We start from the raw sequence: 27,180 nt of genomic DNA, 5'->3' as shown, positions 1-27,180 counted from the left end.
CGCCCACCCCGAGAAAAAAAACCTCTAAAAAAAAAAAAAAAAAAAGACACAAACAAACACACACAAATACCAGAAGAAAAAAAAAAAGGCCTTTTCTAAAAAAGAGATGCAGTCTGCTAGATCTCAAAGAGGTTGTGGAGGAAACTTTGGAGGTGGTGGAGGTAATTTTGGTCATGGTGGAAACTTTGGTGGAAGAGACGGCTATGGTGGTGGAGGTGGTGGCAGCAGAGGTAGTTATGGAGGAGCTGATGGTGGATGTAATGGATTTGGAGGTGATGGTGTCAACTATGGTGGTGGTGGTCCTGGTTATAGTAGTAGAGGTGGCTACGGTGGTGGTGGACCAGGATATGGAAACCAAGGCGATGGATGTGGTGGTGGTGGTGGAGGATATGATGGTTACAATGGAGGAGGAAGTTTTGGTGGTGGTAACTATGGTGGCGGTGGAAACTATAATTTTGGAAATTATAGTGGACAACAGCAATCAAATTATGAACCCATGAAAGGAGGCAGTTTTGGTGAAAGAAACTCGGGCAGTCCTTGTGGTGGTTTTGGATCTGGTGGTGGAAGTGGTGGATATGGTATTAAGGAGGTTCTAAAAACAGCAGAAAAGGGCTACAGTTCTTAGCAGGAGAAAAAGCGAGGAGTTGTCAGGAAAGCTGCAGGTTACTTTGAGACAGTCGTCCCAAATGCATTAGAAGGGACTGTAAAAATCTGCCACAGGAAGAACGATGATCCGTAGTCAGAAAAGTTACTGCAGCTTAAACAGGAAACCCTTCTTGTTCAGGACTGTCATGGCCACAGTTTGCAAAAAGTGCAGCTATTGATTAATGCAATGTAGTGTCAATTAGATGTATATTCCTGAGGTCTTCTATCTGTTGTAGCTTTGTCTTTTTCTTTTTCTTTTCATTACATCAGGCATATTGCCCTGTAAATTGTGGCAGTGGTACCAGGAATAAAAAATTAAGGAATTTTTAACTTTTCAATTCTTGTGTAGTTCAGTTTTTCTACATTTTAGTACAGAAACTAACAAAATGCAATTTTGACGGTGTTTCCTTGAGTTAACAAGTAAAGAAGATCATTGTTAATTACTATTTTGTATGAATTTTGCTAAAGTTAACTGTAAAGAAACACCTGCTGACTTGCAGTTTAAGGGGAATCTATTCTTCCCATTTCCAAACCATGATATGAATGGGTGTTGATATGTGGAGACAATAGATATTTGTATGCTTGCAATGTGTATTTTAGATACATAGGATTGGGTATTTAAATTAGCATATTTGTGAATCTAATAGCATTAAAAATACCTTCAAATGAAAAGTCTCAAAATTCCTATTTAGTTTTTGTGCATTTTCTTTCAACATATAACCATATGATTTTAGTATATTAGATTTGCTGAATTCTGGCTGTGTTTAGAACATCTTCATTCTATATTTACCTTGGTCACATTTGAACTGCTCTGCCATAGTTGTTGGGTGTAAAGAATGTCTACTGCTCCCTTATTTAAGTTCTGAAAAGGGATAGTGGATGTTTTCCTTCTCCTATCTTAAAAACCATTCATTAAAACTTGGAACACACAGGGCCGCGCCACTAACCCTGCATATCTAAGCAAACTAGTGAGTACCTTTTTCCCCCTTAAAGCAGAAGAGGCCCTTAAATCTTTTTATTTTCCTTGATTTAATTTTTTTTTTTTCCCAAGTCAAGCTCTTAGAGCAAGAGAATGAAAATCATGCATTATTGAACCCTTAACTGGCTGGCATGCTTTCCTGTTTGTACCCTATACAATTTAACTGAATGAAACCAAGGATAGTTTAGGTATAGTCATCTAAAATAATGTACTGCAGCAGAAATGTAGCACAATTGCTTAGTACAAGTTTCTCACTTCCCAAAGACCTGAATCAAATTTGGGTAGTCTTAAGGTCTTTATTAATCTTAATTTCCCAAAGAACACACTGTTAATACCTTGTATATATATATATCAAACCTAAATCGTGTTGGTGTGAGTTATCAATTTGTCAGGAAGATCATGGTTGACAAGAGTTATAGACGATAAGGTCATACTTACATAAATCAATTGTCTACCGTTTGCGCCAGCTAGTGCTTACTATTTCATTTGAACCCTAAGTATGTGCCCTACTCTTAACCTTTGGCAGTTGAACGTTGAATTCAAGATTCTTATTTTTGTTTTAAGGAGTGCTAAGCAAAACAAGCAATGAAAAGAGGGAATGGGGTGTGCTAGTGTTTCAATATGCTCTGTTGTTGCTCTTACTCTGTGCCTCTGTGCATTATTATTTGGATGCATGCAATGCCAGCATGGAAATCGGTTTTCCCAGATAACTACAGTTTTCCAGAAAACACTCAAACCAATAAATGTGACAGAAAACATTCCATTCATTTGTTAATGGGCATATGTGAATAAGCAGTGTAGAAAATAGGCTAATATTAGAAAATGGTTCAAATCCTTAACTTCAAGTGTGGTTATATAACTGGACACTGTCAATGTTCATAACTTAAACATGGGTACCTCGTCAAAATAATACTTAGGAAAACATTTTATTAAAATCGAACTAAATTGTTAAAAAAAAAGTAGTTAAGAGACAAGTAGACCATTTGCAACTGGATTACTGGACCCAGAATCAAACTTACCAGAACAGAATACATATCAGATCATTGGATAATAAGGATGCTGACTATTTGATGTTATGAAATAATTATTGTGCATGCACAGGGACCAAGTAGGAAACTTGAGAGAAATTATGGGACCTGGCAGTGAGGTCATGAGAAGAATAAATATTCATGTAACGCTTAGCTCTATCAGCAAAAGACTTGGTGACTAATTGGATGTTGGGCTCAAGGCAAGGGAGAAATCAGGCTTTTCTATTGAGAGACACTGAGTGGGGAGGAAGAAGAAATACATGAGTTTAGAGGTACATATTAAATAGTCAAGTGGAGGTCTTAAGTTAGAAGATGAATATTTGAGTTTGGGAACTTGAGAGAAAAAACTGGGCTCGATGGGTGGGTATGAGAGGCAGTTTGCTGTCTGTTAGAGTGCATACAGTCTTACCAAGGAAAAGGAAAGGAAGTAAAAAAGAAAAAAAGCTCAGGGAGAACCTTGCAAAATTAAGAGAAGGAAGAACAGAAGAGGAGATGGAGATAGAAGATCCAAGAGAGGAAGAAATAGCATGGAAGCTAAAAGGAAGAGAATTGAGTGGTGATCTCAAATACTTCAAGGACAAAGCAATAGGATTAGAAAAGTTCTGTTGTTTTTGGCTATTTAACAAAATTTTTGTGGAGTAAAGAAAGCAGAAGCCTAAAAAGTGGGGTAAGGGAAGAATAAGAGGTGAGAAAAGGCAATGAATATATAAATCCAATTTAAAAAGGTTTGCTGCAAAAGAATGTGGGGAGGGACCAGCAGTTGGCGTAATGGCTATGTCACTACACTCCCATGTAGTCAATAACGGTTCAAGTCCCAGACCCGGTGGGTGGCTTTAAACTCATGCTGGGTGCGTGTGCGTGCATCCCCAAGATCCTGAGAGGACAATGGAGGAGAAGGGTTTGTGGCATGACCATCCCCCCTGGGGGGTGATTTCTCGCTTTCTGTCTCTGTCTTTCTGGTGAGCGCACATGCCCTGTAGCAAAAACTTCTCCCAAAAAAAAGAGAATGTGGGGAAAGATAGTGGTAGTTAGAAGAATTCATGAGGTTGAAGATGACTATTATAGTTTGTTTTTAAGGTCAAAGACATTTGAGTGTGTTTAAATATTAGTGTGGTAGAACTTGTAGAAGGAGAGATTGAAAATGATGATGATAGACTGCTGCTTCTGTTGAGCAGAATAGGTGTTGGGCACAAGTTTAGGGGGAAGTACAGGAAGTTTGCTCCTCCTGGCTTTACTTTATTTTCCTCTGTGAAGTAGGTAACATATACTACTGCTCAGAGGGTAGATTGGCAGAATCAAATTTGAAGAGAGTTGGGGGGGTGGGGTTTAAATAATGTTCATGGGAGAAAGAGAGATTGTTATAAGATTTGCTAGTCGACTGCCGTTCGCGTGCTGGACCTGGTGGCTTAAAACTCACACTGGACACGTGTGCCTGTGTGCCCAAGATCCCAAGAGGAGAATGGAGAAGAAGGGATTGCTGCGTGGCTATCCCCCCTGGGGGATGATTTCTCGTTTTCTGTCTGTCTCTGTAGAGTGCACACGCCCTATAGCAAAAACTTCTTCCAAAAAAAAAAAAAAAAGTAGCAGTAGGGACCAGCAGATGGCATAATGATTAGGTCGCTGGATTCCCATGTAGTTGACTGTGATTCAAGTCCAGACCTGGCAGCTTAAATTCGCGCCGGGTGCATGTGTGTGCCCAAGATCCCAAAGGAGAATGGAGGAGAGGGGATTGTGGTATGGCCCTCCCCCCGGGGGGTGGTTTCTCGTTTTCTGCCTCTCTGTCTTTCTGGCAAGCACACGCACCCTATAGCAAAAATCTGTCTTTAAAAACTTTTAAAAAAAATAAAGAGTAGTAGCAAAATAATTAATTATAATTAATTACTTCAAAGATAATGCTGCTTGATCCCTGAATTCATATTGGATGGGGCGGGCAGGTTCTTTTGACAGGTGATGTGCTTAGACATTGAAGTTAGCACAGCACTTCTCATACTTTAATATTTATGTGTATCACATGGGAATCTAGTTAAAACTAGATTCTCATTTATTTGGTCTGGGCTAGGAATCAAGATGAGGATTTCTAGCACACTCTGGTGCTAATGCTGCTTGTCTATAGACACGTACAGTAATAAGGCCCTAGAGTAGAACTCAAGGGGACTTAAAGAGGGAAGGAAGGCTGTGAACCAGATGTCAGAGCCATCAGTGACTATAGGTTTGTGCTCTGGAGTTAGTTTTCTCTCTCTCTCTCTCATGTGTGTGTGTGTGTGTGTGTGTGTGTGTGTGTGTGTGTATAAAATTGTACATGTATAATACTTATAATGATAAGGCGACCCATCTGTGGTAGTTCAGGTGATGTGGCTCCACCATGTGATGCTAGAGCCATATGAGAGGCCATGGATTGGATCTTGGGTTGATCTGAACACACTGGATGTGCCAGAAGTCCTGGCTGACTGGAAGGCTGGGAGAGGGATTTCAGCATGATGAGGTCCTGCCAAGTTAAAGCATAAGTTGTAAAGGAAAAAAAAAAAATTAAGAGTTTGCAAAACCATGAAATAGGATTTAGGAGGGAGTCAGGAATTTGAGAGAATTGTGGGGATGTATAGAGTGGAGTGTGGATAAAAGGATTTTACATTTTGGATGATGAGGCCAGTAGAGATAAATTCAGCTAGTGTCCTGCAAGTTGGTGAGCAATGAGATAACTTGGAATGCAGCTATTTCTGAGGGAAGCAAGTCTCATAATCTGGTTTATATGGCAAACTTGTAAGTTTTCAGGTCTGGTGATATAATCAGCTGAAATAGGCATCAGGTTGCTCTGCATTGCCCAGTTAATGAGAACTACGTGGATGGTTTTAAGAGAAAGATGAACCATGAAACATGACTTGTTTGGTGGTATGTTCCCTGTAGGATTTGAATAGTATAAACTACCTATTGTTTATTTTCCCTCTAAATGATAATAGATGAGTGTATAGGCAGAGATAGGTTGGTATGGACTAGGACTCTCTAAGATAAAGATGACCATGATATATTTCACGAACATATTGAAACCTAACCTACTTGTTCAATAAAATTGAATAAAGCAGAAATCTAAAAACTGGTTGAAATTGGCCTACTCCTCCCACCCACCCCCACCCGGGGCAGAAATTGTACATATTTTGTAAATATTCGGAGTGTTTCTCATTGAAATCCACATTTTTTTTTTGGCAAAGCCTGAGAACCATATCACATTATTTATTAAATTGCATGGTCGAAGAAATAACTTGTGATTTGCTGTAATGTTGTATGTAGCTTTCTTTACTGTCTTTGAAATTGGCTTTTGTAATTTTGTTCCTTATGCTTGTTTTTAGTTTCAGAAGCCACTAACGATTCAATAGTGGATGATGTAGTTGAAAATCATGTTGCAGACCAACTTTCATCAGAAATCACACCAAATGCTATGGATACTGAATTTTCAACATCTTCTCCAGCCAATTTATTGGAACGACCAACAAATCACACAGAGGCTCTTGGTCATGACCATTTAGGAACTAATGACCTCAATATTGGTGGATTTTTAGAAAATCATGAAGAGCCAAGAGATAAAGAACAGTGTGCTGAAGAGAATATACCCGCATCCTCACTCAATAAAGGAAAGAAATTAGTGCATTGCAGAAGCCATGAAGAGGTCAATACTGAACTAAAAGCACAAATAATGAAAGAGATCCGAAAGCCAGGAAGAAGTATGTAAAATTAGAGACTAACTTCAGATTTGATTTCTGTGTGTGTTCAAAAATCAAAAAGTCAAATAATTGAAAGCATAGATCTGATTCTAGATTAGATAACTTTTGAACATCTGAGCTATGTAATATTTCATTCTTTATTCAACCTGCAAACACTTGAATACCTGTTGTGTTGAGGTATGGTGGGTGGGCAGCAGGATTGACAGCAGAGGAAAACTACACGTAGTTCATACTGTGACAGGAACCTATAGTCTTGAGTATTTATCTAGCCAGCAACTGGAATATTAAAATAATAGCTAATCCAAAAAGATGTGAAAAGTAATAACTTTGTGTCTATAAAGTTCTTATTATAGTACCTACCACTGTGTTTAAGATTTAAACTGATAGTGACCAGAAAATGTTTAGACCCAAAACCCAAAGGTTTGAAAGCTATCTATTATAAAAATACAGAAGAATTTTGTGGGAAAATTTTTTCTGTATTATTGTCATTCATTCAGAAAATGTTAGCATCGTATATTATAATGGTAATGTAGTGATCCACAGGTGGTCCAGAACATGAGTATCAGTCTGTAGCATTTAGGAGCTTATAATCCTTGATAAGTTTTATGTGAAACTTGAAATCGAAATGGCACTAGTTTTCCTAGTGTTCACCCACCCACCCCATTTGCTGTAGTTGCATTTAAGAGTAGATTTTTGAAAAGGCCACTTCCCTATTATTTTTTAGTGGTACTCTCAAAAAGCTATATTCTCACTCATCTAAGCCTTGTGTTCTATACTTTAAGAGCAACATTCACCAAAAAAAAGCAGTGTTTGACAGATTTTATCTTTGTTTATACATATACATTTTATATGTGCATGTTAAAAATGTATTATAAAATTTCTAATATGTTAAGATTTTATATACAATATTTTTGTAATAAACTACAATGGAAAAATATTGAATAAGAACACAAATGAAAGCCATTTAATTTTTTTTTTTGCTTCTCTTGTTTCCAGAATATGAAAGAATCTTCACTTTACTGAAGCATGTGCAAGGCAGTTTACAAACAAGACTAATATTTTTACAAAATGTCATTAAAGAAGCATCAAGGTAAATAAGCTTGCACATTATGAAATGAGAGCCCACTATATAGGCAGGTTTTTTTTGGGGGGGAGGGGCCCTTAAAAATTTTTTAGAGTTTTTGCCATAGGGCACTTACACTTGCCAGACAGAGACAGTGAGAAGAAACGTGAGAAACCACCTCCTAGGGGGGATGGCCACACTGCAACCCATTCTCCTCTTGGGATTTTGGGCACACACACCCGGTATGATTTTCAAGCCCTCAGGTCTGGGATTCGAACTATGGTTGACCATGTTTTCAGCACCTTAGCCACCAAGCCACTTGCTGGCCCCTATAGACAGCATTTTAACAGTATCTATTTGCACCTGTGTTGTTTTATATTTGTTAGGCACACTCATATATGTATAAATACTTTTTTAGTTTAATGAAAGCAGTTCACTTAAAAAAGTAGCTGCAAACAAATTCTCCAGGAATTATGAACCTTTTTTCCCTGCAAATTACTAGATATTTACATAATAGTGGTTTATTCATCTTTGTGGCTTTTTGATATCTTTATGTTTTATAGTCTTTAATATTTCTCCTTTATATAGTCATATATAAAATTGGTGATTGATTAGAAATAACTAAAACACAACCAGCAGATGCCATAGCAGTTATGTTGCTGGACTCCCACGTAGTTGACCATGGTTCCTGGACCTGGCAGCTTAAAACTCACACCAGGCATGCCCAAAATCCCAAGAAGAGAATGGAGGAGAAAGGGTTGTAGTGTGGCCATCCCCTTTTGGGGGTGATTTCTTGCTTTCTGTCCAGTACCTTAACCGTCATGGCACCTGCTGAGCCCTCTTTTTGATACTCTAGAGTATCCCCAGTATTTATGTGGATGATGCAGTTTTAACCTACCTTCACTTCTTAAAATTTTGAAAAATTGCCTCTTGAACTTAAACTGCTAGCTACATCCTATGTTAGAGATGGCTAGTTATCTTTGATTTACTAACTTTCAAATTGTATTAGAATACCATGATTCTCTAATGTTGTTGCCCAATTTTTATTTCTCCTTTTGTTTTCTGGGGGATTATATTTGTACTTTCACATTTTTCTTTTTAACATTCAACTTTCAGAGAGCATGAGAAGTTTTTGGAATAATTGCTTTGGGGGGCCAAATTTTGTTAGAATATTTGCAGTCCTTGCATATATTAGTATTTTCCCCCCTTTTTCTTCTTGGTTGTGAAAGGAATAACTTCATTTCCATTATTTCTAGGCCGAGATAATTTGTTTTAGGGGAAAACTACAATTTTGTACTAGTACAGTAATTTGCTTATCTTCTAACAGATTCTATATGCCAAAATATTGATTTCTATTTTTATTTTACTTTGAAAAATCTTCCCAAAGTAGTTTTTATCTCTTTTACACACCATACTGCTATCCATTAAAGAGTAATTGAGAGTGCTATTATTTATTTTTCATATAGGTTTAAAAAACGAATGCTAATAGAACAACTGGAGAACTTCTTGGATGAAATTCATCGAAGAGCCAATCAGATCAACCATATTAATAGCAATTGAGAGAAAATAGAATGTGGCCATTTGTTTCACTATCTTCTCCAAATACAAAGTAAATATAGGACTGTTGTGATCTTGCATTCATTTTTTGACATGCATTGTTGGCTATTTGAAATACTAAAGCAAGTCTACAGATCCTTTTTCCATCATTTTACAGTGACCTTTTCTTCATTTTGGTTTATTTTTGTAATGTGAAAAGTACTACTCTAAAAAACCTTTTTATTTAACAAACTAAAATATTCCTCCAAATCTCTTGCTTGTCATTGACTCTTGCGTGTCAATTTCCCTCAGGTTCTATTTTCTTAAACCAACCTTTAAAATTGTCACCTCTGTTAAGGTTGAACTTTGCCAAAAAAAAAAGCTAAAAAGAAGTTACTTTGTAATTTTTGGGGAAAAAAGCACATACATTAAAACTAGGTAATGTTTTGTATATACAGTTATTTTGGATATATTATTGTAAGTTGTACAAATGTATTTTGAAGAATATTTAAGAAAAGCACTTTTGTTATTCCATCAATAAATGCTCTATTTTACTCTTGTGTGGTTTAGGAAATAATCACATTTAAAGCAATCATTTAAAAACATCTTAAGATAATGGAATTTTAAAGGCCTTGCTTTTTAGCATTGGAAAAACACATCACTTAGAGTTCATATTTGTTAATCCTAACTGTAATTATATGTTACATAATCTGCATTGTCTTTTTACTATATGTTCGTAGTTTTTGTTGGCCATGCCAACATACTCCCATTTCTGCCTAGGTAATAATGGGAATGGTATTGTCTGCAGCAGATACTTTAAAAGCTGTTTGACAAAACAGACATTTTGGACATTATTGGTTTCCTTACTTCCCTTCAACTCCTTTTTTTTTCTCACTAGGTTTGTGGATGGCACTAAGCTGAAGCTGCTATTAGTTTAGGGAGTGGTAAGTTCGGGATACACTGCATACTTTGAAATGTCTACCTAGCCTTGAGCAATTTGATACGATGCTTACAAAAGTACACAACAAATTAAAAGTTCAGAGAAGATTTGTTCTGCCTTGCTATTCTCACCGTTAAACTCTCAGTTTTATTTAGAAGGTAGATGGAAAGGAAACAGATGTAAGATGACTTTACTCAGTTTGCATTCTTCCTGAGTTATATTGGATAAGTAAAACTGACACTGTTCATTCTCCCCTCAATCCAACATGGCTTTCTGTGTTCTTACTGAGGAAGCAATCCCATAGACTGACTCATTTACCATTTATATACCACTGCTGTGCCTTTTAGTGGTTTGTGGCGTAATGATTAGGAAAGAAGGTTATAATAGATGTGGGTTAAGAGAGGGCAAATAACTTACAAAATTATAATAAAATTCTGTTTTTAGGTTCATAATATCTGAAAATGCATACCCTTTTTACACTTTGCAAGGACATTTTTTTGAGTTTCAAGGGTATAGCAAAATAAAATTGTAACTTTTTATGAAGAAAAGCATAGGTGAAAGTGGAGAACATGCTTGAAGTCTGCTAATTTAGTCAAGGGGATTTGAAACTCTTCCAATACTGAAGACAAATCCTGTCAAGGAACAGAAACATTTAATGTAACAAAATATAGTATTTTCATATGCAATTCTTTAAACTTTTACCTCTATAAAATAATTTTAAGTAAAGATATCATTTAATGGATAGAATTGCTTAGGTAATTGCCTGCAATCACAATGCTAAACTCAAGATCTATACAAAATTCAGACAACAGTCTGGTCTTGAACTCATATATTTAGATTCTGAGATTAATAGGATTAGGAATCATTCAGACAAAAAGTTCATACCTAAGAATATCTAGGAAAGACATTCAATCTATTCCAATATTTAGCAGCATTCCTTATCAGAAAGTTCTTTTTTCTATCTCATGGGCTGCAATATGAGGTATAATAATCCTTTAGACCCTTGACCATTAATACATTTTTCAGAATGAACCCTGGAGGAAATTGGGAAGTAGCAGTCATGTCTAATTTTTGGTGAGAGTGGAGAAGGGTGAAAGGGATTCGTCTCTCTGCCACTATACACTTTCCATTCTTATTCCAAAATCTGTTGGGTCATCGGGAAAGTCATGACTCATTTTTGCATAGAAAAGAAAGCAAAAATACAGCATGACTTTCCCAATGACCTGATAGTTACAAGGTTTAAAGCCCATCAAAACTAAAGCTTAATATCCCATCTTTTTCATTTGTATTTTAAAGAAATACGGACATATTAGTTAAATTAGTAATCATTCTTGTCAGCCAAAGGGAGAGAGACTGTCTGGGAGGAGGGGAATATCTTGTCTTTTATGTCCTTTACATCACTGAATAACTTCAGGCTGGATAAATGTTACCCTCAAAAAGTTGAATCTTGGCGTTTTCAGATTTTTTTCTTAATGTTCTCATGTGTCCCATTTGTGAATTGATTCATCAGTTCTTCTTATCAGTCTATTTGTCAGTTTGGAGTAATGAAGGCTGAGGCCCATTTCTGATCTTTTCAATAGCTGTTACCAGGAGAATAGCCCTTGTGTGATACTGGCTACTGCCTCCCAGAAAGAGAGGTAAATACATCGACAAGGACCATACTAAGATTTGTGATGTATTATGGAACTGGTTTTGGATCAGCCTTGTATTTCTATTCTGATAGAAACAGAAACTAAGGCAGTTCTGAACACGCCTACCACCGAAATAGTGGCACATCCTTTCCTAGTTCAAGGTTTTCACATCATTTTTATGCAGTCAAATTTCAAAAGCAGAATTTTTCTCTTTTAACTGTTATCAACCTTCAATGGCTATCAGCTTTTGGCAATAACCTTTCTGTTAAAGATTATTCTTATCTCTGTTTCTTGAGAGAACAGAACCTGTCATTTTTTTCGTCTTTCATTTTTTGACACGAATCCTTTCGAAAAGAAGGCTTTGCTGCCTGTTCTGAGTGACAAGTGACATTTTCATTTATTCACAGTAGGGCTGGGATGATCATGATGAAATACTAAGAGGATATATTGTGTTGATGGACTTTTTCTCCCCAAATAATTCCAAAATAGAGTATTTTTCAGTGAATGGATTACCTTCATCCTTTTTGTCATAAAATTTTTCCTTTGATTTGGAAGTTAAAGCAGTATACAAATGATTCTCAGATAAAATGATGTTGACAGTATTTCCTGGACAATTTGTATAAAAACATGCATAATTTTCCTTATTCTAACTTTTGAATATTTTCTCTCCGTAAATAAAAGTAATGCCTGATGTTTAGTTAAAGTAGATCCACCTTTGCTTGATTTTATTAATCTTGTTCCATCCTATTTTCTTTTAATACACTGCTTAGACTTGCCAACAACTCTTAACTGAGAATCTCTTTTTCTTCATAGGGTGAGGGGAAAGAGGAACATTATTAAAAGAAATAATTTAAAGATTTTGTTCAAGGTGGTTGAAGCTTAGAAGACATCTGCTTGTCATTCTCATGTGCTAAGGCTTTGCCTGTTCACCATCTTTAGATTAAGATAAGGTTGTAGAGTGGGACTAAAAATACTAGAGCAGAAGTATTTGGTTTTGAGAAGGAACAACAGAAGACTAGTGTCAAAATCTAGGTGTGATCACTCAAATACTAGAGTCTCTAGGGACCACCCTGGCATATTCTACTTGCTTGGAGAAACTACTTTCTTAAAATAATGAGAAGGCTCTATGACAACTAAAAAAAAAAAAGGCTAGATTTATATTTTGGTCTAATTTCATGATTTTTGTAAGCTCCGAAAGTAGAAACCTCTTGAATTAAAAACAAAGATAATAAAACTACATGTACTACAAAAAAGCTGAGAGAAGGTGGTGAGAAGCTTGTTCAGTAGTAGTATACTTTGTACTCATGAAATATTTCCCTTTCTCAGAATACAAGACATAGCAACTGGGAAGCTTCTGAAGCACCATAGAAACAGCTGAAAGGAATGCTTGTTTGAGGCTGTAGTGGACAAATGAGCTCTTGTTGCTAGAGATACACTGATAAATATTTAATTTATCTGCATCTGATCAACAAATATCATAATACCTGTGTTGGGTTCTCTCAGGAAAAAGATGAATGGCTGATCAGCTTTAAAAATAGGAATCCGAGACCTTTTCAGTAACAACAGAGCTGCAGGAAAGATAATAGTAGAATATTGTTGCATTTTCTATTCATTTGGAGAAAATCACTATTTAAATTGGGTATGAAGTTGGTTATAGCCTATATTTTTGAAGAAACTAAAATATTCTGATGACATTTCTTTGTATGGTGGTGCGATGGGGTGCAAATGGGTAAATTACAGAGAAAAGATAGCACCTAACCAAATCTGTCTATTTTCAAACTATTCCACGGAATAAATTCCTTGCTAAAAGTTATTTTAGGGTGCCTATTCCTTGTTTTATGGAATAAACAAAAGTATTTGTACCATTGTCCAAAAGGATTTGTACAAATGAGTGTCTCTTAATTTTACCAAAAAAAGAAAGAAAGAAAAAAAACCCACCTCTTTGCTGTTAACTTATTTTTGTTTTTTAATTTCTATGTTATGCCACATCCATTTTGGGACTAATAAGTAGGAAGATCTAGTAGGGTGAAGACTGAACTGAATACACTTAACAGAGATCGAATGGGGACAAGCAGTGTGACCAAGTGTTGTTTCCCTTTATGAACATACCTGTGACTGCAGATGCCTTGGTGCCTTCCTCTAGAACCTCAATCTTGGACTTATGGATGGCTTCAGAAACATAAAAGTCATTTTGACCTAACCCCGGAGAATGATAAAAATGTGAATTATTTACTTCCATTTTTCTATACCTTTACTCTAAGGATTTGAGAACATTCAAAAACAATTTCTTAGGAAACAACAGTGTTCACTGCTGCTCACTTTGTAGCTAAGGAGAGATTATTTGAAAAACTCAGGTTCAGTATTCTATGAACCTTTCAAAACTTCAGTTATGTTTATCTAATAGTCTCTCACAAATTATTACTAAGAGTACTGCCCCATTTTCCCAGTGATTTATTTTCAAAAATTATTTCTAGTTAATATTGTAAACTTGAGCTATATTTCTAAACTTCAGTCATCATAAGACCCACCAAGATATGAGTTAAAGGCAGATTCCATAACCCAGAGATAATTTCCAGCAAGCTTCTGAAGTGATTTCCCTTGATTGCCTTCTTGGGCTGTATTTTAAAGGCCATTCTTAAATGACACAGCAAGTGTATGAGGCATAATTCAGTATGTTAAGTATGTGTCTAATATTGTATGACTGCATTCTGTATACCCATTATGCGGTCACCTTGCCTCATGGGCTAGAATCAGCAAAGAAAATAAGAGGTTAGAACTATAATTGTTCTATGTGCTAATAGTTTCAAAGATAAGCTTAGGAAATAGGAAGATATGACAGATTTTTGTAGTTTAACCTTTAACTATTTTTAAACAGCTTTGTAGAATATGAAATGGTACTTGATGACACACTAAAGATGGAAGTCACAGCCTTTAGAATGAGAAGAAACTTCAGAAATAATTTACTCTTAAGTCCTTTTATTTTAGAGAGAGCTTTTGAGTCATCTGAGATTATATACCTGATAAGCAGAGAGGGAAATGCAGGCAGGTTTTCTGACTCAAAGCTCACTTACACCCAACACCTCCATTCAAATATTACCACCTTTCAGAAGGGATATTCTAGTCAACTCTAGCAGGCTGCCAGAAAGAGATCTGTGGTATGAGTGTTAGTCATTTTGACATAGCTATATTTTCAGTAGCATTCTTTGTTTCATTTAGTTTAATATTTAAATCAATTTGCATTTGTCATGCATGTGTAAGAAGATGGTTTATGAGAGGATAAAACCCAGAATATAGAATATGCAGCATTCCATCCATCTTATAAATATGGTATACACAGATCTTAACAGTTGGCTGTATTTACTATAAGGAACAATTATATTCCAGCATAGGACAGAAGGGGAAAATCAATGGAAACATTCACTTGGAATCACTTGTCCTAAAACCAGTGAAGAATCTGAATTATTTTGGTAGTTGGTCATTTTCTGCAGGATCTGAAATTTGAAGAAGAAACAAATAAATAATCAGTCCTTAACTAGCTTACTGAGCACACTGAAGTGCAGTGCCAAAATTAAAAGAAATCTATGAATAAAAAATGACTTTTATGTTCCAATATCAACTTTTTTTTTTTTTTTTTGAGAGGTTTTTGCTATAGGGTGCATGTGCTCACTGGAAAGAAAGACAGAAAGTGGGAAATCACACACCGCCCCCCACGGGGAGATGGCCACACTGCAATCCCTTCTCCATTCTCCTTTTGGGATCTTGGGCACACACACACATGTGCCCTGCATGAGTAAGCCACTGGGTCTGGGACTCAAACCGTGATTGACTAGGTGGGAGTCCAGCAGCATAGCCATTATGCCAACTATTGGTCCCAACATTTTTCTTTTTCCTTTTTTTTTTTTTTGAGAGATTTTCACTATAGGGTGCGTGCGCTCGCCAGACAGGGACATAGAGACAGAAAGCGAGAAATCACTCCCCAGGGGGGATGGTCACGCTGCAATCCCTTCTCCTCCATTCTCCTCTCGGGATCTTGGGCACGCACACACATGCGCCCGGCGCGAGTTTTAAGCCACCGGGTCTGGGACATGAACCACGGTCGACCACGTGGGAGTCCAGCGATATAGCCATTATGCTAACTGCTGGTTCCCAACATTTTTCTTTTAATGCCATAGAATGTGTACACCCACCAAAGACAGAATGAAAGAAAGGGCTAGCCCTGTGGCATAGTTAAGGTGATTGGATCCCACAAGGCTGAGTGTGGTTCAAATTCAGGACCTGGTAATTTGAGAAACATGTCAGGCTTGTGTGCATGCATGTCCAAAATCCTGAGAGGAGAATGGAGAAGGGATTGTGATGTGGCCATCTTCTTGGGGGGTGGTTTCTCACTCTGTCTGGTGAGTGCATATGCTCCATAGTGTGTGTGGGGGGAGAAAGCACCCAAGTTAGCCATGTCATGCCACAATCCCTCCCTTATGTCTCATTTGATTCGTTGGGTATTTCAGTAACTACCCACAAAAGTAAGTAGTACTCATTTTTCTCCTCTGAAGGCAGCTGCTTAGTGCTTTTTAGGGGCATAACCTGTTTTCCTCAAATTTGATTGTCAAGACTCTGTAACGTGGGTTCCATGATTGATTAAATGTGGAAGATTGAGTTAGACCTTTATGTTTCTAAATTTTGCCAGAAAGTGCATGGACTTGCTGGAGAGAGAGAGGAAAAATGAGAAAGCCCCTTCTCTCTCCATGGAGAATAGTCATAATACCGTAATCGCTTTTCCTCCATTTCTCCTTTCTCTTAGGTTTTTGGGCATGTACGCACACACTCCCAGCATGTTTTTCAAGCCATGAGATTCAGGACTTAAACTGAGCAATTGGCCATGGGGCATCCTTTTTCCATAACCACTATGGGTTAAACAGTTTCACACTTCTGTTTTTAGTAGGGATTTCTCAGAGCTGCTTATTTGCTAATGTTTATAGTGAATGTCCGCAGGAAGATTTTAATAGTATTTAACCATGTAACTGCTTTTCCCCAGATTTACTAGATTAGCATTCTGGGGAATTAATTTATTATAAACCTATTTATTCTACATTATGTTCAATATCCAAAGCAAAGGGGTAAGATTCTTCATACCCTCCCTTCTAGCATATTTTCCACTCTTATGCCATAACATCATCTACAGTTGGCCTTTGTTTTTAGACTAAGAAGGCAGAAACAACTTTTTATCCACTTTAAATATTTCTTTCCCCAATTTGCATAATAGTGCCTGGTTCACGTATGTGTTTCAGCAATGTTGGATGAGTATTGGCTGGTGTCTGGAACCACAGCACAGAGCAGCTGTTTGGCAAATCTCAAATGATCGATTGTGCCTCCTACTCTTCTGTTAGTGGAGATAATTTTTCTTTGTATGTCATTGGTCATACTCTCACAAGGTGTAAGAGACTTAATAACATGACATTGTGTAACCACAAAATTTGCAAAATGTAAATCATACTCTTGCATTTGATCCATAGCTTCTTGTAAAGCAGGATAAATGTATCATTTGCTTATTTTTCTTTGGGAAGGGGTGTCTTTCTATTACTATTTAGTATTGGCAGAGTTAGTAACTTTAAAAAGTTCTCGTTAGAACTTGCTTCTAGTTTGTCTTTTTCCTTTTCATATCTCTTAGCTGTTGAAAAATGGAAGGTGTGTGCGTGTCACACAGCACCCAACCCAGAATATACAGAGAATGCTATGAAGACTGCGGTGGTCTTTGCAACTAGACTCTGGTTAGTTGCTTTCTCCACCTCCCTTAACTTACTCCTCACTCCTCCTGTTGCAGCTCTGACCAGATATCAGGTGTGGCCCAAGTTAACTTACATATTTAACCAAACTACTCTGGGCGATTTGCCTAATTTAAGTCACAGTAACAGAGAACTTATACACAGTCTTCAAAAAGTTCACGGAAAATGCGGTTATGCAAAAATGATGCATGGATTTCACCTTTCGTGCTGAAATAAACATACTTTAATTCCATTTTCCATAAACTTTTTGAAGTACTCACATCTCGTACTGAATGGAGATCAGAAACTACCCACTTAACAAAAGCTGAGGACAAGACAGTTTTTTTTAAAAATTTCAAGTTTGCGCATAAGGGGTATTTCTTAGATTAGGGGACCTGGGTCTCAGTCAAAGCCTGCTGATTCTAAAGGAGGTTGGATTCCCGGGGAAGTTGTACTTTTGATGTGAGTGAAACTGGAATTACTCTAAACGCTTCATAACTACTGGTGTCATGGATGACTGGTTGGGGGGAGGCACCTAAGCCACGATTCTCCTTATGGATCAAACTCCCTTTTTTTTTTTTTTTCCTGCAATTGCTTAAGCAGGAAGATTGAGCAAAGCTTTAGACAATATGTTCAAGGATGTTCTAATATTCAAAATAGTTATTTTCCAGTCTCCTCAGGTAAGAGAAATGTCAAGGTCACAGTCCCATCTTTACACAGATAATTTATTTTCCACGGTAGAAACAAATAAGCCAAGGTGAGGGGAGGGTTGTACCCTGAGTTTCATTGGGTCTTGATATTGAGGGAGTTCTTAAGGCAGCATAAAAGGATTGGATGACAAGAAGGAAAAGGTGAGTAACTTAAGTTGGAAAGCAGAACTTGAGAATGATTCTGGGTTCTGAACCAAATGGAAAGAAAAGGCCACATGTTTAATAGTGCAGAACTGCCTGGTAGCCCCTTGTTAATTGAAGGAAGGTAGGCTAGTATTTCATGGTCACTTTCTGGTTAACTCTGCTGATCTGTGCTAAATGTTAAATCATTTCATTTCTACAGTTAAGATGCAAGGTGGGTGATGGCTACCCACATTTTAGGAATGAGGAAAGCATTTCTTAGAGTAATTTGGACCTGTCTCTGCAATAAAGTCAGAAACTCACTTGGGCATAGAAGTAACCAGATTCTGACATTTATTATATTTAGAAAAGGGCATTTAAAAGTAATACTTAAGTTGACAAACTTTTTCTCTAAAGGCCTAGATATTAAATATTTTAACCATCCCTGGTCATCTTATGACTGCCCCAACTACTAGACTCTACTCTTACAGCAGGAAAGCAGCCATAAATGTTTTTTAAACAATTGGGGTGGCTATGTTGCAGTCAAACTTTATTTACAAAAAACAGATAGTGGTCCATTGTTTCCTGACACCTGCTTTAAAGAATAAAACTTTAAAGAAGATAGAAGTTTGGCATTTTTTGTTGTTGTTAGTAGGAAACATGACTGTGAGCTTCACACTTGGTACATAAGTGCTCAATAATTTTTAAATAAACCTGATCCAGGAGCCTGTATTTCTGTTGGTTTGAACAAATTTAAGTAGATTTAAATTACATTAGAAAAAAATCAGTTACATGTCAAGATATTTTTTAAATTAGGTTACTTGAGATCTCATCAGAGGAGCTCATAGACCTTGAAAGTCTTTACCAATAGTAGAGGTACACATGTGAGTTGAGATTAGTCCTGTTAGAGGACACAGGATTGATGGCACTTTAGGATGTACTTCTAGCACATTAAGGGACAGAGACTTAAGATATTTAAAAGAACAATCAGTAAGCCATAGTAATTAATTGAATATAGTAATGCTGAAGAAAAGATAAAAGTAGCCACAAGGTTTTATTGGCTAGGATCAACTAGGATGATCAAAAGAGTAGGTTTGCCATCAACCACAGGGATGCTAAAGCTGAGCTCTGAAGTTCTAGGAAGACAGAGTTGGATTTTGCATTAATGTACTTAAGTTCTCCATCTCTTGTTCTTTCCTTGCCTTCTGATCTTTTCACTCCAGTATTCCTCCTTTCCCTGCAGTGGCAGATCTGCCTGTGTCACTACAAAATATTTCTGATTGTGTCATAACTAAGCCAAAGATATTTATTGGGTATCCAACTGTAAGTCAGACATTGTCATGGACACCGTGCTGCAACTTGATTTCATCTCTTTGCATCTTTATTTATTTTTAGTGAGAGTTTTGCAATAGGGTGCATGTGCTCCCTGGAGAGACAGAGAAGGACACAGAGAAAGTGAGAAATCATACCACAATCCCTTCTTCATTCTCCCAGGATTTGGGGCACACATACACACCCACCCACTGTGGGTTTTAAGCCACCAGGTCCATCTACTATGTGGGAGTCCAGCGACTTAACCATCATTAAGCAATAAATGCAGACTTGTTACATTTAAAACACTACATCTTTCTTCTTGTGTTTTATTTGATAAGTAACTTTGCCACACAGTGTGTCTGGTCACAACTAAAGTCCAACCCAACACTTTTCTTATGGATCAAACTCCCATTTTTTTCTGAGATTATTTAAGAAGGAAGATTCTAAGCAAAGCTTTAGAGAACTCTGTGTATGATGTTCTAACATTCAACTTGGTAATTTTCAATCTGATCAGATAAAGAGAAATCAAGGCCATAATGTCATATTTGCACAGATAATTTTTTGTGGGGGAGGGATTTTTGCTATAGGGCATGTGCACTTGCTAGAAAGACAGAGACAGAGACAGAAAGCGAGAAATCGCCCCCCAGGGGGGATGGCCATGTCACAACCCCTTCTCTATTTTCTTCTTGGGATTTTGGGCACACATGCACACATGCCCGGTGTGAGTTTAAGCCACTGGGTCCAGGACTCGAATCATAGTCGACTACATGGGAGTCCAGTGACATAGCTATTATGCCAACTGCTGGTCCCTGTATAGATAATTTACTGTCCAGAGTAGAAACAAATTTGAGCCTTCATGTTGCCAAGTTTGGACAAGTCTCCTGAGGGTATTTTGGTACAGTTTCTGAATTCCACTCTTTTTATACAACAGATATTCAAAAAATTTATGGAAAATATATATTATAAAGTATGCATGGATTTCAAATTTTTTGTTGTTGTTCCATTATATACTCCTACTTCGATTCCATTTTCCTATGAACTTATTTTTTTTTGAGAGGTGTTCGCTATAGGGCGCGTGCGCTTGCCAGACTCACAGAGACATAGAGACAGAGAGCGAGAAATCACCCCCCAGGGGGGATGGTCATGTCATAATCCCTTCTCCTCCATTCTCCTCTCGGGATCTTGGGCACGCACGCACACGCGCCCGGCGTGAGTTTTAAGCCATCAGGTCCAGGACGTGAACTGCGATCGACTACGTGGGAGTCCGGCGACATAGCCATTACGCTAACTGCTGGTTCCCTCCTATGAACTTTTAAAAAGTTCTTCAAATCACAGGCAGACAGCCTCTATTGATTGGTAGTAGTGTGTTAGCTGTGGGCAAAGAAATTCAGTATGGATCCTGGAACAGAGCATTTTAGGGCAAAGTTACAAGAGTGATTTGAAGGAAGGAAATTGGAAATATGAGGGAAAGTTTCAAGTTTAGCTCATAGGACAGCGAATGGACAAGAAGGGAGAGGAGGTAGAAACAAAAGGTGACTGTGAGGCTGTCATGACAGTGGAAGATCAAAATAGTTGATTGTAGCATCATTGTCTCACACTTCTTATGATGGGTGAAAGAAAGGTAAGTTTCCTGTGCTATTGATCTCATCATGAAGGTGGTCTCCAAAAACTACCCAAATTTGACTGTTAATCAGAAGCAGCACATTCTTACATTAAAAAAAACCTTTTTGTTGTTGTTCTTTTACATAATGTTGACTCTGGCTGGCTGCCACCAAAGGCTTTATAGAAACCAATAATCAAAGAATGATAAAACTGTCCCAAACGTAATGCCTGTAAGTTTGGAAGAAGGACTTGTTGTTACCTGAAATTCCTTTCAAGTTAGCTTTGAGTGGATCAAAAAGATCAGTGACTCCCCAGGAACTTAAAATGCGTTTTAAGTTGAATTGATTTTGGATTCTAAATCTAAGAAAAACAAAGAGAAAACATAAACTTCCATTTAAAATTCTCATTCAATATACTTTCATACATACCACAAGAAGTCCAGTGTCCCTAACTGGAAGTCAGGGTCACCAGAATCATTTCCAGCTTTATCGTCCACCACTTCTCATAATGCTTTCCCACTGACTGACCACACACAGCTCGTTCCCTCCTCTGCCTTGGCTCCATTATTATCCATTCCTCAATTATCCATTATCCAATCACCCCCCTCCTCCAACTGTTGTATGACCTTTGTTTCTTAAAGTCCCTTTAACACTGTTCTATTCTTATGGTATAAAACTTTTTTAAAAAGTTTTTTTTCTGTAAAGCAGAGAAGAGAGAGAGGTACCCTTGAAAGGACCTTATTCTGACACAATCTTTTCCCCAGTCCTTCAGCTAATCAAGATCTTGAGCATGTACCCCTGGTGCGTTTCAGGTCTACTTAGGGTTCAAATCTGCAGTTGGCCATGTGACTTTCAGCACATCTGCAGTTGGCCATGTGACTTTAAGCACATCTGCAGTTGGCCATGTGACTTTCAGCACTGCACATCATTAGGCCAATGCCTGTACTACCGTGACTGGGCCTTAAACATTAGGCTTTCTATTTTTTAAAATTGTTTTCTTTATGACAGAGCACATGTATGTATGTGAAATTGAGATAGAGAGAGGAGCACTCTCAGCTCACACTGCAAACCCCTTCCTCTAGCTTGTCAGATTCTAGTTCATTTTTATTTCCTAATTATTATTTAATGAACACTTAACATTGTGCTAGGCACTATAATAAGTGTTTTCAGCAAATCATCTCATTTCATCTTCATATCACTATGTCATTATTATCTTCATTTAGTAGATAAGACAATGGAGGCTTAAAGAGTTTAAGAAACTTCCCAAGATGACATAATACATGGTGAACCTCAGTTTAAACCAAGGCTATGTGAATGCAGAGCTTGGGCTCTGATCAGCTGCATTTTGCTCCCTACTTACTCATATGGCATCTCACATACCATAGGTGCTGAGAAGAAATGATTGATTAACTGACAATTATTGGAATGTCTCATGTAATATGCTTATAAAACACTTTTTCACAGTTGCTGTGTGCAGGTGTGTGCCTTAACACCCAGCAAGGAAGGAATGCAACTTAAAGGCTTGGTTTTCCTAATAAGCCCAGTGAACACAATAAACCAGGACACTAATTTTATAATAATTCTCCAAGGACAAGCCATTAAAATTTTTATAGTTGAAAGATGTTTTTAAAGGGCTGCTGATATTATTTCTCTTTGAAAATAAAAAAGTTTGAAATTAAATTTAGATGGTCTTTTTTTCTATAAATAATGCAGAAGTTGCGGGAGAATAAAGATATTGGATGAAACTAATGTCAAAGTCTTTACTGCAATACAAGATAATGTGATCAATATTTTAAATGAAAATATCAGACTTTCTCATGAAAGTATATTTTGGATTTTCCAAAAAACAAACAAACAAACAAAAAAACAAAAAACTTTGTTTGACATTTCTCAAAAAATTTGAACTACCACTTCTGAAATTTCTTAATTACTGAAAACATCCTTTTTGGAAACTCTTAATGCTGAAACAGGGGTTAAGAGCATGAGCTTGAGAATCCAGTATTCTGGTTTAATCCTGGCTCAGCCTCTTTCTAGCTGAGGAGCTAGTTACTTTACTTTTCTTTGCCTTGGTGTCCTCATTTGTAAAGTAGGCATAATAGTGCTTGTTGGTAGGGTTGTGAAGATCAAATGAAATAATCCTTGTACAATGTCCAGCATAGCTCATACATTTATTGTTGCCATTATGTTTTTATTAAGGTGTTTCTTGATGATATGGAGGAATAATTAAGGGTTCTTTGAAACCAAATATAATAATTATGGTAGGTGATAAAACTCAGTAATACAATTTTTAGGAAACTAAAACAGCTATAAAAGTAAGGTATGACTGAATAGAGTGATTTTCTTGCATGGATATAAAGGCATATTGAGAAGAAATGGTACAAATAGTTTAAGGGTGGAAAAAGAGGGAAGAAAAAAAAGCAAAAAAACCAACAACCTTTACCAACACCAGACAGAGCTACCACAAGAAAAGAACACTACAGACAATATTTCTTAGGAATACAGATGCAAAACCCTCAACAAAATATTAGCAAATTGAATTCAGTACCGTATTAATCCCACCATGACCAAATGGGATTTATTCCAGGAATGCGAGGTGAGTTTAATATTTGAAAATAAATTAACATAATGTATTAATAGAGTAGAAGACAAAGGCCACATGATCACCTCAATAGATGCAGAAAAAGTATTTAACAAACTCAACACCTTCTCATGATTAAAACAAAACAAAAACAAAAGCAAACAGAGAACAGATTTTGGAGAGAAGGCCATTTCCTCAATCTGGTGAAGGATGTCAAGAAAAATCTCGCAGCTAATATCATGCTTAATGGCCAAAGACTGAAAGCTTTCTCCTTAAGATGAGAAACAAGGCTAGAATGTCTGTTCTGATCACTTCTATTCACATTGGTGGGCTGAACAATTTTGTGAGAAAAAGAAATAATAAAATGCAGTCTGACTAGACAGGAAAAAATCTGCATTTACAGATAATTTTGTCTTGTATATAGAAAATCCTAAAAAATTCACACACACACACACACACAAAAAAAAACCTGCTAGAGCTCAAAAATGAATTCATCTAAATGACAGGGTACAAGGTCAAATAGATAAATCATTTGTGTTTTTGTATACACCAGCAATGAGCACTCTGAAAGTAAAATTGGGAAAACATTTCCATTTACATAAACATCAAAAGGAATAAATACTTACAAATTTAACCAAAACAGTATAAGATGTGTGCACTTAAAGCTATAAAACATTGCTGAAAGAAAGTAATAAAGGCCTAAAAGAAAGGAAAAACATCTTGCATTCATGGGTTGGAACACTTACTCCCCAAATCTACAGATTCAATACAAGTCCATCTAAATCTCACCTGTCTTTTGAGCAGAAATTAACAAGCCAATCCTAGGGACATGGAATAGCCAAAACAATCTTGAAAAGGAAAAAAAAAAAATCAAAGAACTTACTTTCTCATTTGTGAACTTACTACAGATCTAAAGTAATCAAGACAGTGTGGTTCTAGGGACCAGCAGTTAGCATAATGGCTATTTTGCTGGACTCCCACGTAGTCGACCGTGGTTCACGTCCCAGACCCGGTGGCTTAAAACTCAAGCTGGGCGCATGTGTGTGCATGCCCAGGATCCCGAGAGGAGAATGGAGGAGAAGGGATTGCAGCGTGGCCATCCCCCCGAGGAGAGATTTCTTGCTTTCTGTCTCTCTGTCTCTCTCTATCTGACGAGTGCACGCGCCCTATAGCAAAAACCTCTAAAAAAAAAAATAATAGAAGTGTGGTTCTGGCAAAGGCATGAACATTTATGCTTATACAGAATTGAGCATCTAGAAATAAGCTTATCATTTATGGGCAATTGATTTAGACAAGAGTGCCAAGAAAATTCAGTGGAGGAAAGAATGATCTTTTTCAACAAATTGTGTTGGGACAACTGAATAGCTACAGGCAAAAAAAAAAAAAAAATGAAGTTCAACTTCTACCTCACACCATGTATAAAGACTAATGTAAAATGGACCAAAAACCTATCTAGATATAAGAGCCAAATATATAAAACTTCTGGGAAAAAACAAGCATAAATCTCTGTTCTTGGGACCAGCAGATGGTGTAATGGTTATGTCGCTGGACTCTCATGTAGTCAACCATAGTTCGAATACCAGACCCAGTGGCTTAAAATTTGCACTGGGCACATGTACATGCATGCCTAAAAACCTGAGAGGAGAATGGAGGAAAAGGGATTGCAGCATGGCTATCCCCACCCACCCAAGGGTGATTTCTCACTCTGTCTCTCTGGTGAATGCATGCTCCCTATAGTAAAAACTCTCTCTCTCTCTCAAAAAAAAAAAGACTAATCGACATGGAAAGGTCCTGGATTTGCCTCCAGAGACTTCCCTGAGTATTCCAGCCACGTGTGCCCATGATCTGGGGCTGGCTGAGGTTCGGGGTGGATCATGATGTTAGGATCAGGTACTGTCTCTCTCCCTCTCTCTCCCAGAAGTAATAAGTAATAAACAAAACCAAAAAATCTTTGTGTTCTTGATTTACCAGTTCTTTCTTAGGTAAGACACCAAAAGCTAAGAAACAAAAGAAGAAATAGATTAATTGAACTTGATCAAAATGAAAACTTTTGTTTTAAAAAGTTTTAAAACAACTTTTGAAAAAAGGACACCAGAAAGAAAGTGGAAAGATAACCCACAAAATGGAAGAAGATATTTACAAATCTTGTATATGATAAGGGACTATGTAAAGAACTACTAGTTCTTTACAATAAAAGGATGAACAACCAGTTTAAAAAATGTGCAAAGGATCTGAAATAGATATTTCTTCATGAAAAATTTATATAAACATTCAAGTAATGTATGAAAAGATGCTCTACATCTTAGGGAAATGCAAGTGAAAGTCGCAGTGAGATACCACTTCACACTGGCTAGGGTGGCTATAATAAAAAAAGATGGATAATAGCATGTGTAGCAAGGATGTGGAAAAATTTCCTCAAGCAGAAGGGAATGTAAAATAGAAAACAGTCTGGCAGTTCCTCAAAAAGCAAAATGTAAAGTTATCACATAACCCAGTAGCTAGTTCCATTCTTAGGTTCAGACAAATCTTGAGTTAGAATGGTTAGACATTATGGTGCTACTGATGTGGAAGAAATATGCATTCAGTAGAAACCATACTTATAATACTCATACATTTATTTTTTTTAAATTTCAGTACAGTATTTCACAAATTACACGAAACACACAGCATTTTTTTTTTTTTTTGGAGAGGTTTTTCGCTATAGGGCGCGTGCACTTGCCAGACAGACAGAGAGAGACATAGAGACAGAAAGCGAGAAATCATCCCCCAGGGGGGACAGTCACGCCGCAATCCCTTCTCCTCCATTCTCCTCTCGGGATCTTGGACATGCACGCACTTGCGCCCAGCGTAAGTTTAAGCCACTGGGTCTGGGACTCGAACTGTGGTCAACTAACTACATGGGAGTCCAGCGACATAGCCATTACACTAACTGCTGGTCTCACACACAGCATTTTATTTATTTATTTATTTTTATTGGGTGATTTTGCCCAATTTCAATCCATTGCAAGTGTTCTGAGCACGTTTAAGGTAGGTTGGGCAAAACCATGATGTTCAATAGGCTAAGTGTATTAAATGAATTTTTAACTTGTTTATTTTCAACTTATAATGAATTTATCAGGATATAACCCCATTGAAAGTCAAGGACATCTGTATATAACCAAGATAATTGAAAATATATAATCATAAAAAAATGTGCACATGAATACTTGCAGTAGCCAAAAAAGTGTCTTGTTTCCCAAATGTGTATAAATTTATAGGTAGATAGGTGAAACACAGCATATTCATACAGTGGAATATTATTCATCCATAAAAAGGAATAAAGTACTGAATCATACTATTAGAATGAAACTTAAAAACATTTTACAAAGAAGCCAGATACAAAAGGCCAGATATTGTATGATTTCTTTTACATGAAATGTCCAGAATAGGCAAATCTATATGTAGAAAAAAGAGATTTGTAGTTGTCAGGGGAGGGAAAATGGGAGTGACAGCTAATCAGTACAGGGTTTCTGTTTTCTTTCTCCCTCACCCAAAAAAATCTTCTTTTATATATATATATATATATA

General features: G+C 37.0%; 2 protein-coding genes across 4 annotated transcripts in view; one reads left to right on the top strand and one right to left on the bottom strand.

The window, feature by feature from the left end:
* INTS6 (integrator complex subunit 6) overlaps positions 1 to 11,346 on the top strand; it is a 105,344-nt gene extending 93,998 nt beyond the window's left edge. For 2 of the 3 annotated variants that reach the window (XM_014588327.2, XM_014588333.2), the window contains 3 exons: positions 5,994 to 6,365; positions 7,362 to 7,455; positions 8,895 to 11,346. In XM_014588327.2, coding sequence (XP_014443813.1) covers positions 5,994 to 6,365; positions 7,362 to 7,455; positions 8,895 to 8,988 — 560 coding nt within the window. In that variant the 3' untranslated portion in view covers positions 8,989 to 11,346. The remainder of the gene's footprint in view (positions 1 to 5,993; positions 6,366 to 7,361; positions 7,456 to 8,894) is intronic. The other variant, XM_006140527.3, reaches the window with a different exon arrangement.
* Positions 9,032 to 27,180, bottom strand: part of SERPINE3 (serpin family E member 3) — a 35,150-nt gene continuing 17,001 nt past the window's right edge. The window contains exons 5-8 of the mRNA XM_006140526.3: positions 21,297 to 21,397; positions 13,645 to 13,731; positions 13,020 to 13,103; positions 9,032 to 10,536 (exon numbers count right to left, since the gene is read on the bottom strand). Coding sequence (XP_006140588.1) covers positions 10,493 to 10,536; positions 13,020 to 13,103; positions 13,645 to 13,731; positions 21,297 to 21,397 — 316 coding nt within the window. The 3' untranslated portion in view covers positions 9,032 to 10,492. The remainder of the gene's footprint in view (positions 10,537 to 13,019; positions 13,104 to 13,644; positions 13,732 to 21,296; positions 21,398 to 27,180) is intronic.

The sequence above is a fragment of the Tupaia chinensis genome, unplaced genomic scaffold (genome assembly GCF_000334495.1).
Source record: "Tupaia chinensis unplaced genomic scaffold, TupChi_1.0 Scaffold000037_20, whole genome shotgun sequence".
Classification (NCBI taxonomy): Eukaryota; Metazoa; Chordata; class Mammalia; order Scandentia; family Tupaiidae; genus Tupaia; species Tupaia belangeri.
The sequence above is the reverse complement of the archived record's forward strand: the minus strand, read 5'-3'. Positions and strand labels throughout refer to the sequence as shown.